The sequence below is a fragment of the Bubalus kerabau genome, chromosome 18 (assembly GCF_029407905.1).
Source record: "Bubalus kerabau isolate K-KA32 ecotype Philippines breed swamp buffalo chromosome 18, PCC_UOA_SB_1v2, whole genome shotgun sequence".
NCBI lineage: Eukaryota > Metazoa > Chordata > Mammalia > Artiodactyla > Bovidae > Bubalus > Bubalus kerabau.
In genome coordinates, this window is record NC_073641.1 from 15,888,837 (window position 1) to 15,901,812 (window position 12,976).

Below are 12,976 nucleotides of genomic sequence, written 5' to 3' on the forward strand. Positions count from 1 at the left end.
TTATTCAAGTTTCTTATTTACCTTGAATACTAAATCTCTCTTAAAACAGGCAAAAACTTACAAGTATACCGTGTCCCTTTTGTAGAAAATACAAATACTGTTATATTTTAGAAAACTTGTAAGTTCTTTCTCAGGAAGATGACATACAAAAATACCTTCCTAGAATACTCTAGTTGAGATTCAAAGGAATGAGCAACTTACTATTCCTTGAAGTTACTAGAAAAAGGAAAAATGGTGCTGGCAATATAAGTTTGACAGTATTTCTACAAAGCAGATAATACTGTTGTCTGTGAACTTCTCTGTGTTGCAGATTACAGAAATAAATAGATAAAAGCAGTAAACAATTTGATGATTTATTTGATAAGTTTTGATTTCACATTTATTAAGTGGGATGTTTTTACTACAGAATCTTTTGCAAAATTTTTTTTATATAATTTAATTTATTTATTACTTTTGGCTGTACTGAGTCTTCATTGCTGTGCAGACTTTTCTCTAGTTGCAGCAAGCGAGGGTTACTCTCTGGTTGCGGTGCACAGGCTTCTCATTGTGGTGGCTTCTCTTCTTGCCAAGCATAGGCTCTAGGGTGCATGGGCTTGTGTAAAGTTTTAAAGAAAACTATGATGATTGCATCCTACTTTTTAATTTGCTAACCCAGCCTTCTTATATAGCACAGTTTTTTGCCCACTTTTCATCTCAATCATAAACAAAGTAAATTACAGTAGAATTAGTCTTGATTTGTACCCCATCTAAGCTTACAGGCCTCGAAGGGTTTTTTGTTGTTGTTGTTTTTGTGTGTGTGTGTGGTTTTGAGTATACTGGAGAAAATGTTTCAGTTTTTGAGAACCTGTATGTAGGGGCCATCACTATGGATCCCGGAAACATTAAGAGGGTAATGAGTATTATGAATAACTGTTCTCATAAATGTTATAAATTAGATGAACTGGACCAATTTTATGAAAGACACAACCTACTAAAATTCACACAAGGAAAAATCGCCACTTTACATAAGTCTATATATTAAAGAAATTGAATCAATAATTATTAAACTTTCAAAACAGTAAACATCAGACCCAAATGGTTTCACTGGTGAATTCTGTCAAATATTTGAGACGAAAATGATGACAATTCTGTACAATCTGTTCCAAAAAATAGAAGCTTATTCTTTCTATGAGGCTGGCATTAGCCTAATACCAAAACCAGACATTACATTATCCTAACACTAAAAGCAAAGACTTTTTAAGAAAGGGCAACTACAGGTATCTATTATGAACACAGGCACAAATTTCCTCAACAAAATAATCAAATTCAACAATATATTAAAAGAATTATGCATCCAGCCAAGTGGTATTTATTCCAAATATTCAAGACTGGTTCAACATTCAAATATCAATTAATGTAACCCATATATTATCAAAATAGAAAATAGAAAAATGATGACACCAATAGGTTATTAAAAAGCTATATGACAAAATTGAATACCTATTCATGATGAAAGCTCTCAGCAAGCTAGAAATAGAAACTTCCTTAGCTTGATAAAGAACATCCACAATCTTGTACATTATTACTTATTCTTTAAAAAAAAGTATAGAAAACACAGCTAACATGCTTAATGGTGAAAAACCAGATGTTTCTCTAAGATCAGGAACAAGGCAAGAATATGTCCTCTCAACAGTGCTGTTCAGCATTGTACTAGGAAGATGGATAAATTTATATGAAAAGACATAAGACCCAGAATATCTGCCATAATGAAGAAGAAGAACAATGTGGAAGAACTGACAGCAACCTTAAGACTCATTGTAAATCTGTAGTAACCAATATTGTGAAGTTGGTGCAAAATCAGATAACGGATCCCTGGAACAGAATAGAGAGCTCAGAAGTAGACCCATACAAATATGATCAGCTAATCTTTGACAAAGAGGAAAGGCAATCCAATGGAGAAAGCTCTGTCTTTTTCAACAAATGGTGATAGAACTGTACATGCACATGCAAAGAAAGAAAACTGGGCACTGCTGTAGTGATGTTACACCTTTAAATTAACTCAAAATGAATCATAGACCTAAATATAAAATGCACAACTACAAAACTTCTAGAAAATACTATAAGATAAAATCTAGTGTGACTTTGAATTTGGTGAAGACTTCTTAAAAAATTGATAAACTGGATTTTATTAAAACTTTTTGTTGTGTTAAAAACAGTCAAAGTGGAAAAAAAAAAACAGATTAGGAAAAAATGTATGCAGAACACATATATCAAAAAGATAAAAGTCACCAAAATACAGAAAACTCAACAATAAGAACAAACATCCCAATTAAAAAGAGGGCAAAATGTCTAAACTGACGCCTGTCCAAATGAGATAAACAGATAGCAAGTAAGCAGATGAAAAGATTTCCACATTGTATGTCATCAAGAAAATGCAAACTGAAAAACAATGAGATAGCACTAAACACCCATCAGAATGACCAAATACTGACAGTGTGGAGCAACAGGAACTCATTTATTGCTGGTGGGAATGCAAAATACAGTCATTTGGAAAAAAATGTACTAAGCATACTCTTAATATACAATCCACCAATTATGCTTCTTGGTATTTACCCAAATAAGTTGAAAACTTATGTTCACACAAAATCTTGCACACCATTGAGTATAGCAGCCTTTTTCATGAATGTCAAAAATTGGAAGCAATCCAGATGTTCTTCAATAATTGAATGGACAAATCATAGGACAATGGATTACAATGGATTACTCAGATATGAAAAGAAATGAACTATCAAGCCACAAAAAAGGATGAAGGAAACTTAAATGCATATTCCTAAGTGAAAGAAGGCAATCTGAAAAGCCTACATACTGTATGATTCCCGCTGTATGATATTCTGGAAAAGGCAAAAATATGAAGACAGTTGAAAGATGATTGATTGTGGTTTTAGGGGATTGGTAGTGGGTAGGGCAGGAGGGGTGGGATAAATAGGTGGATTACAGAGGATTTTCAGGGCAGTGAAACTATTCTTTATGATAACTATCGGTGGATATTTAACATTATGCATTTATTAAAACCCATAGAACTATACAAAAAATGAATCCTGATATGAACTATGGACTTTAGTTAATAATAATGTATCAATATTAATTCTTCAGTTTTAACAAGTATAACACCAAATATAAGATGTTAATGATAGTGGAAACTATGGGCAAAGAAAAGGAAGTATATGGGAACTGAGGAATTGGAGAAAGTTTTTTCTTACTAATTAAAGAAACATGAAGAAATGGTTTGTGGTGTTCTGGTGGATGTTATTACATCTGCATGAAACATCTAGGGCTCTTCAGCCATTTTGTAACCATTTGGAGAGCTGCTATGGAAGAATCTGGCATATTTAGTGTGGCAGTATCTCAAAAAAGTAACAAATCCTGATGTTATTGAACCAGGTAATTGACCATAGAGCTGTGGTACTAGGGAGCATGATTTATAATTATAAATTTATAATTTATATTTATAATTATATTTATAATTATACTTTATAATAGTAAATACATTTTCCTTCTGAGGCAGATTTTTTTTGTTGTTTTTTGAAACTGAAGAATTCTACCAATGTAACCAAACCATCAAATGGAACTTTAACTTGCTGAAATTAATTTTATGAAACAGTCTGACAAAGACTTTAAAATGTGTATTTTTAGGTTGCTGGGAGAAATTAATTTTTTCCATTTAAAAAGGGCTAGACATTGTAATACAAAATAGGAACAAATGAAACAACATTTGGTTATAAATAGGAATTAATTGTATGTTCCATATATGATTAAATATAATGACTAAAATATAAATTCTACAAGTAGGATAAACTCTTGATTGGATAGAGTTACAGATTGATTTAGTTAATTGAAAGATAATTTGAAGAATTCATCCAGAAAAATTAAAAAAATTATGAAGAGCAGATAAAGAACAAATTGGGGCACTTCAACATAGAATTTACTGTTGGAAAGAATAGCAGGAATGATAGTTAAGCAATATTTGAAAAGATAATAGCTGAAAACTTTTCTGCAGAACTGAAAGCCTCAGAAAAATGTACACTGAATGTACACTGTGCAGGATAAACCTCACTGTGAAACAGTTTCATAAAGCTGTAAAATATCAAAGAGAAAGAATTTTCAAAAATACTAAAGAGAAAAGATAGTTTACAAAGACAAAAACAGCAATTATTCATTTGCAAAAATAGAAAGACTGAGGGGGTCTCTGTATGGTTTCTTTTATAAGAACACTCATCCTGTTTATGAGTGGTTTATCCTCATGACCTAAGCATCTCCCCAAAGCCCCACCTCCTAATACAGTCACATCAGGCATTAGGATTTCCAGAAGTTGGGAGCAATCAACTGAATTGAATGTTGCTGGGAGTTCAAGTGAGAACTAAGAAATCGACCACAAAATTTGTCTACATGTATGTCCAAAAAAATCATTATTTAGACTGCACTGAGTTCTCTTGTTTGAAGCCCAAAGTACTTACTCATTAAATTATGTAACTTATTGCAGTCCATCTGTAACTTAATTGAGGGGAAGAACTTTGCCTTTTATTGTTATACTCTTTTGCTCTCTGCTCAGTGCTGAAGAGTAGGCAGTTGTTATCAGCATATCAGGGTCTTTGCTGTTGTTCAGTTGCAAAGTCATGTTGGACTCTGCAACCCCATGAACTGCAGCACACCAGGCTTCCCTGTCCTTCACTATCTGCTAGAGTTTGGTCAAACTCATGTCCATTGAGTCAGTGATGCTATCCAACCATCTCATCCTCTGTCATCCCCTTCTCTTGCCCCCAGTCTTTCCTGGCATCAAGGCTTTTGCTGTTAGCTCAGTGATATTCTTTGACTTTTTCTTCTCCTTTCTGAATGATAGATATTTGTATAATACAGTTAAAAGTAATTGGTTATACACACACTTTTCTTAGCAAGTTAAAAAAAAAAAGTCCTGTAATTGATCTCATACTCTATAAATTAAATAAAAAAAGAAAGGTTAAAGTGAAATTATTTTTTGTCACTATCTGTAGTAAAAAGTTTTGGATATAAAGACTGAAATTAAGAAGTAAAACACAATACATGAATTTTAGTGAGCTTTGCTTACCTGTAATGTATCATTATATTGCTGATTGCAAATTTAAAATATTTTTGAAATTGCCAGGTAAATGCTAACAACAAATCACAGTAATCTTTTTTCCTTTTTTATAAAGTTGCAAATTTTTTCAAGTATACAGAGATTAAAATTAATACATACCCATGTACACTCAATACCCTGAATTAGTATAAGTTAACATTTTGTGATAATTCAAATTGTTTTGTTTTTCAAACAATTTTATAGATTTAGCTGATGCTCACTTTGTGCTCCTTAATTCCATCCTCTTTCTCTCCTAGGTAAGTATGATCCCTGAGATACTATGTTCTTCCTCTGCGTACTTTGGTAAGTTTGAGATATAAATTTAGTGTTAAAAATATTTATAATTAAAGCTTTATATACATATAGTCATATATCTACATCCTATCCCAATTTGAATCATAATGTATCCATAATTGCAGTATTTCAACTTAATGTTATGTAATTTATCCATGTTGATGTGTGTGGATTTAGTCCATCATTTAACTGCTATATAATACTACAATGTAGAAATAGATTACAACTTTTTTTTCCCCTATGATAACCATTTTGGTTATTTCCATTTATTCACTGCTACAAGTAATGTTCCCTTACTTATTAATGTGGATGCTCATCTGCAAGAATTTCTTAAGGTTATGTATTTAAAACTGAAATGGCTGGGTCAAAAATGCACATCTTCTGGATTAGACATTGCCAAATTTGCTCTTTGTGGTGTTTGCACTTAATTTACACTTCCATCAACAATATATTAGATGTCACCTCACACCAGTCAGAATGACCATCATGAAAAAGTCTACAAACAGTAAATGCTAGAGAGTGTTGAGAAAAGGGAACCCTCCTACACTGTTGGTAAGAATGTAAATTAGCACAGCCACTATGGAGAACAGCCTGGAAGTTCCTTAAAACTCTAAAAGTAGAGCTACCATATCATCCTGCAGTCCCACTCCTGGGCATATATCTGAAGAAAACTATAATTCAGAAGGAATCACGCACCCCATTGTTTATTGCAGCACTATTTGCAATATTTAAGACACAGAAGCAACCTAAATGTTTATTGACAGATGAATGGATAAAGAAAATGTGTGTGTGTGTATATATATAAATACATATATACAATGGAATACTACTCAACCATTAAAAAGAATGAGATAATGCCATTTGTAGTAACATGGATGGACTTGGAGATTATTATACTAAGTGAAGTTAGATGAAGGCAAATAGCATATACTGTATCATTTATATGTGGAATCTGAAAAAAGAGATGCAAATGAACTTATTTATAAAACAAACAAACTCAGACATAGAGAATGAACCTATGTTTATCAAGGGGGAAGTGTAAAGGGGAGGGATAGATTGGGAGTTTGGGATTGACATATATACACTGCTATTTAAAACAGATAACCAACAAGGATGAACTGTGTAGCATTAGGAACTCTTCTCAATATTCTGTAATAACCTAAATGGGAATAGAACTTGAAAAAAGAATAGATACGTGTACATGTATAACTGAATCACCTGGAATTAACATGACATTGTTACTCAACGGTACTCTAGTATAAAATAAAACATTTTTAAAAGTAAATAATTTTTAAAAAAGATAAAAAACCCCCAAATATTACATGTCCAGTTTGCCCAGTCCTCCCAAACACTTGATATTATCAAATTGTAACATTTTTGCCACTCTGATAAAAGAAACATTTTCATTTCTATGATTACTAGCAAGATTGAACATTTCATTACTCATTTATCTGCCCTCAGGTTTTTTTCTCCTGCTACTTTTCTATTTATACCATTAAAATTTTTTTTGACCTTTCCCTTATAGATTGGTGAGAGTTCTTTCAATATTCTTGATATTTATTATGCTTCAGTTATATTATAATTTTTCTCTCACTTTCTGGTTTATGCTTTTTTTAATGTTTTTAAAATTTTCATTAATAAGTTTAAACTTACCAATCTTTTCCTTTATGCTTTGAGCTTTTGCACATTACCTAAGAAATCCTATAATAGTCTTTCAAAGATTAGAAGATATTTATTTTAACTAAGTCAAATTTAAATCCAGTCCTATTGAAAGAATAAAATGTTTTGTATAGAAAGTGTATGGAATCTGGTTTTAATGTCTGTGAGGTAAATTTAAAACTAATAATTTCAAACAAACATAAAAATCAGAATTCTTCATCTCATTTTTTTCTGAAAATACAAGAAAACACTAACTATAAGACATGGCTTGATTCTTAACTAAAAAAATTAAATTTAATTTATATTAATATATTAATAAACTACCTTACAATTTTTATTACCCTTAAAATTCCCTTGGTCCCTCTTCTCTGACTCTCAATCTCTTCTACCTTTGTTTTTCAGTCTCTGAAAAAATAAACACATGTGTACAGGAAAATATATTTATATATATGTGTGTGTGTACAAGTTTCTTCCTCTCCCATATTTCCATTCATTTCATCTTTGATTTCCTGAAAGTGTCCATTCATTTACATTTAATTATATTTTAAAAACTTATAGCAAAGATATTTTTAGGTAGGGAAATTGCTATCAATTCCACTTTGCCCATAATCTTTATTTCTTTTTAAATTTTTTTAATTAATTATTTACTATTATTTTTTAAAGCCAAGGTGTCTCCCACTGAGAAATGAGTGCATTGTATACATTCTTTTTATATTCCTTTCCACTATGGTTTATCACAGAATATTGAATATAGTTCCCTGTTCTATGTAGTATGACCTTGTTGTTTATCCATTCTACCTATAATAGTTTGCATTTGCCAAACTCCAAACTCCCATTCCATCTCTCCCCTACCCCGATTCCTCCATCATTTTAAAATGAAACAGTGAAAAGAGACAGAAAGCTGGAGTGAAAACTTAGGGTCCAAGAGGAGAGGATTGTTCATTATAAGAATTTTAAAGAATTTCCGTTGCAACCTAAATTCATTCAGGGTTTGATTTAAATTTGTTACATATAATTCAACTAAAAAATAATGTCTGGGTAGTGCACTAAAACATTTCCATGCTAATGGAAGTGGTATGTGTAGTATTAGGAGGGCAAAATATTAATATAGTGTTTACATTTCAAGATAAGGAATGCATGTGCGCTTAGTCACGTCCAGCTCTTTGGGACTTATGGGCTGTAGCCTCCCAGGCTCCTCTGTCCATGGGATTCTTTAGGCAAGAATATTAGAGTCTGTAGCTATTCTACTCTCCAGGGGATCTTCCTGACCCAGGGATCGAACCTGGGTCTCCTGCATTGCAGGCAAATTCTTTACCAGCCTAGCCACCAGGGAAGCCTGATAAGAAATGAGGAGGAACCAATAGATTAAAAGAGTTACATGGTTACATGGGTAGCTTCTTTTTGTGAAAATACATTAGGATAACACTTTCATCAAGATATATTTATGTACTTTTCTTTATGAATATTCTACTTCTTTAAAAAGTTCTTTAAAAAGGAGACATAAGAGATCAACCTAATGCAATGTATGGATCTGATTCCAATAAGTTTTTTAAGCCTTTATTTGCAATTGAGGAAATCTAGTACTTAATGAAATGAAGGGATTGTTGTTTTAAGTCAATAGTGTAGTAGTGGCTATTTTTTTAGTCCTTATATTTTAGAAATACAGTAAATATTTAATGAATGAAATGAGATGTTATCTGAGTTTGGCTTTAAGGTAATCTAGTGGGATAGAACCAGTAATAGGAAAAGTGGACATGATGTCATACTTGTTAAAACTGGATAATGGATACATTGGGATTCATTGTACTATTTTTCTGCTTTTGAATGTGTTTGAATTTTCTTTCATGCAGTGAAAATGGACACACACACACACAGTTAAACTGAGAAATCATCATTTCTTGTGCTGATAATTTTTTACCCTTATTCTTGCTATTTTTCTTAAGTCTTTTGGAGGATAGGATGGGAATCTCTTGGAAATTTTTCATTACTCTGTTTAGACGCAGGATGGCACTCTTTGAATAAGTAATTAGCCAAAGTCCACTTCTCATTGAATAAGCTCCTTTCCTTTACAGTACTGCTGTTTCCTAAGGCAGTTTGTCTTAGGTGAGAGAAAAAACTTTTCAGTCAGCTTATAGACATGATTACTACTCATACCTTAACTTTAAATTTTCTCTGCTGGCTGTGTCTACTACCAGGTTTTGATAAATTAAGGATAAGTTTCAACTACTATTTCAGAGGTGGTTTGATGCAAAGCCAGCTCTGTGCCCTCTCTTATTTTTAGTATTTACAGTTATTGCTAAGAGATTAGCCAACTTGTATTCAGTTCAGTTCAGTCGCTCAGTCGTGTCCAACTCTTTGTGACCCCATGGACTGCCAACTTGTATATTTTAATGTAAATATCTATCTATATCTATATATCTCCATATGAATCATCTTTATTTAAAACTGTCAGTTCCAACCTCAGGTCATGTTTCTACATTTTAATGGAATTGAGCCAGATAAAACTGATTAAGGTCAAGATGCAAACTATTGACTGTGGACAGATGCGTTCCCCTTTCAGTCCTCAAAGAAGAATAGAAATAACTGTATTCTTGGATGTTCTCAGTCTGATTCATGCCTTCTTTAGCCAACTATTCATGTATTCACCAGAAGTATTACACCTACTACCTCCGGTGTAGGAAGAAAAAAAAAAAAAATCAAATGAGCAATAGTGTTAACAGAAGCTTGAAACTTAAGAGCTGGTATTCAGAAACGCCCTCCTCCCTATCCCCTTCCCTCCGGTCCAATTCCCCTTTCTGGTTCTGGCCATCGGAAATTGACTTGGCATTAACAGCGAACTGGAATTTCGAGGCGTCAATTCCCAGCCTCCCCGCGCACCCCCCCCCCCCCCGCCCGCACTCCCCACCCCTCGGAAACTCTTAAACCTCTCTCTACCCTCCTCTCAACGGTAGAGACAGATAAATGATACAGCAGATTACACCGCTGAAAGGCAACATTTGTCCTGAGCTATTTTCACATTTTTTCCTGTTTCCGATTTGTGTGCCAGACTTTGTTTGCTTTCTTAGGACATGGAAAACATATTTGGGCATTTCACTCACAGTTTAATGCCAGTGGCTTTTCCCCAGCAAATGAAAGTGAAAGTGCTACGTTGTAGCCTTGTTTTATCCTTAAAGTGGGGACGGGCAGCTGGTGTGTATGGAGTTGGTGGGGGAGGGGTTGGATTGGGAAACTTGAAGAACCAGTTTTCAGGTTTTGTTTGTTTATCTTGAGATCGCAGGAGGGTATCTGCCACCTCCCCCGACTCTGGGGTCTGACTTGGGATTTATTTTCGTTGGGGCAGTCATTGAAGTTTCATTCAATATACTGTCTTAAAATATATATATATACTTGTAGCTTTCCCCGGTTGCACTTTAAAACACCATCCAGTCTCACCCTCATCTGGAAATAATGCAAGCTTCTCTCTCTTCCCCCGCTCTCTCTCCTCCCCCACTTTTTTTTTTTTTTTTCTTTTAAAGCCCCACATAACCTGAAGTCAGTAATCAGATGGAAAATGTGCTGGTCTTAGTTTATTTTAGTCTACTTTCCCTTTTGTTGGCAATTTTGCTTGTTGAGGTATATTAAGGGGGAGTAAAAGCTCACACACAGGCATTTTGTGCACTTGTAGCTACGGAGTCTTGAAATCTGCCAAGATGTTTGATTGATGTTTACTATAGTTTCCTCAGAGACACTGTTTATATGAAACTTTTAACATTGTTGTGTGGACTTTAAAAAAAATACACGAAGAAGGGTACCAGAGATCTTAACAGTGACATTAGTTCACCTAGCCATTCATCCTCCCTCCCCCTTGCCTTTTCCAAGAAACTACTAATCACAAACCAAGCTAGAATTTCTAAAAGAGGTTAGAGGAAGAGGAGGAAACGAGGCGGAGTGGGGAAGGGGATTGAGGTTAGAAGGGCCAGAATTTCTCATTCACAGGGTGGAAAAGTTGACATTGTCTAAACCCTTCTGAATGGCTGGTAGTTGGTTACCCCGATTGTACCTCTACCTCCCCTCCCCCTCCACGTGACGACCCAGGACACATGCGCACCCGACGCAGCCCGGCACATCTGCAGACTGACGTCAGTGTGCTCTGCCTCTGAGGAAAAGCTGCCAAAATTTTCTACTGCTGCAATTCAAGTTGGCTGGGGGCCGGTAGTGAGATCTAGGGCTACTTCAACAAAACTTTGCTGCCCTTCCTGCTCTTCTTGTCTTCTTTTCTCCTGATACCTTTTGATGCTCTTCACATGTTATTTGCATAGCAAAGGCACTAAGCTGTCCAGGAAGAGAGGGCACCATTTCCACCCCCAATAAGTCTTTTTTTTTTCTTCCTTCCTTTCTTTTTTTTTCTTTCCTTTTTTTTTTTTTTTTTTTTGGAGGGAGGGGGTGCGGGAGAGAAAGGGGGTTTGCAAAGGCAGCATCTCAGGATGATAGCCTGGATGTATTGAAGGCATCTTTTTTTCTGCCAAATCGGAAAGTCCGTTCTCTAAAGCCCGGGTTAGCCAGACTATAGGGTTTTATTCTGGCTGCAGAATAACTAACTCACTGCTGTGGCTTTGCAAAGGGGGGCAGAAAAAAAAGAGGAGAGGGAGTACGTGAGTCGTCCAGTGCAATCTCTATTGTTTGAAACTTACTTTTTATCAGAATTTGAAGATGAAAACGGTAAGGAAGAGTTCACAATATTCAATGAAACCGTTTTTTTTTTTTTAAATTAAAACTTGTGCTTTGCTTGTCTTCCGAATAACGCGTAGAAAACTTTTTTTCTGTGTGTGTTTTTTTTTTCTTTTTCTTCTTTTTTTTTTTTTTTTTTTTTTAATGGCAATGAGTGAGCTTGACTGAACTCATTTTACAGATAGAAATCTTTTAACTCCAGACTAGTCGGGGGTTGGAGAATTCTGGGTCTTGCAAATATTTTATGATGCAAAAAGAAATATATGTTTATTATACAAATAGACATGTTTTGTGAAGTATGACTTGATTATGATTTTTGTGGTCTTAAATCACCAAATAGTAATTGGGAAACTAATAATGATGTGATTTTAATCTGATTTTCAGTTCTTAAAAAAAGACCTGCATTTTACAGTTTCAAGTCAGTGTCTTTAGTTAGACAAGTGCATATTTTATGCCTGGGCTCAGAGGGCAGAATTAATGTGCTAGCTATAGTCCCGATACTCTAGATATGTTAAGCTCTTAATAGGCTAATCAAAGAGATGGAAACGTGTTTTTGATTTACTTTTGGCCACTTGGGACATGGTAGGCTCATAACCCTCTGGAGCCTTGAATATCGGGATATGTCCGTGTATATTGTATATGGGATCAAAGTTCAGAGACTGGAGAGGGGATTGTGCTTCAGGGGTTATTGGAAAGCTGCCTTCAGATAATGTTTACTATAATTCTTGTCTTTGGTAATTTCTTTCCTTGTTGTAGTGGAGGCAAAGAGAGGGAGAGAGTGAGAAAGCGCACTGAGAGGGAACAAGAGAGTGAGTTTCTTACTCTTGTTTTTATTTGAGCTGCCGGTGCAACGCGTTTGGGCCAAATGCCAACTGTCTGGGTCACACGCGTTTTATCCAAATAGATTTAGCGCTGCTGTCTGGAAATGGGCTGCTGAATGTTAACTTTAGGATCAACTCAACCAGGGCAGCTCAGACTGTTACCCTCTGTCTGGGTGAAGAGGGGTGAGGGTGGGAGGGTTGGGGGGGGGGGGCGAGTGTGTGCAGAATGATGGAAGAAAGGGGAAACTGAACTATTGCTTGGAACTTTTAAAAACACACTGGAGTGTGATTTTCAACATACTCTTTTATGTTCAAATTTCTTGGACAATTTTTTTTTCTTGCCTTTTTTAGGTTATGTTGATTA

At 34.7% G+C, this 12,976-nt stretch overlaps 2 protein-coding genes across 2 annotated transcripts in view; one reads left to right on the forward strand and one right to left on the reverse strand.

Annotated features, from left to right (window-relative positions):
- PPWD1 (peptidylprolyl isomerase domain and WD repeat containing 1) overlaps positions 1-12,976 on the reverse strand; it is a 284,360-nt gene that overhangs the window by 59,388 nt on the left and 211,996 nt on the right. The gene's annotated exons all lie outside the window — the stretch shown is intronic.
- Positions 1-12,976, forward strand: part of CENPK (centromere protein K) — a 56,730-nt gene that overhangs the window by 37,851 nt on the left and 5,903 nt on the right. The window contains exon 10 of the mRNA XM_055554470.1: positions 5,389-5,434. Coding sequence (XP_055410445.1) covers positions 5,389-5,434 — 46 coding nt within the window. The remainder of the gene's footprint in view (positions 1-5,388; positions 5,435-12,976) is intronic.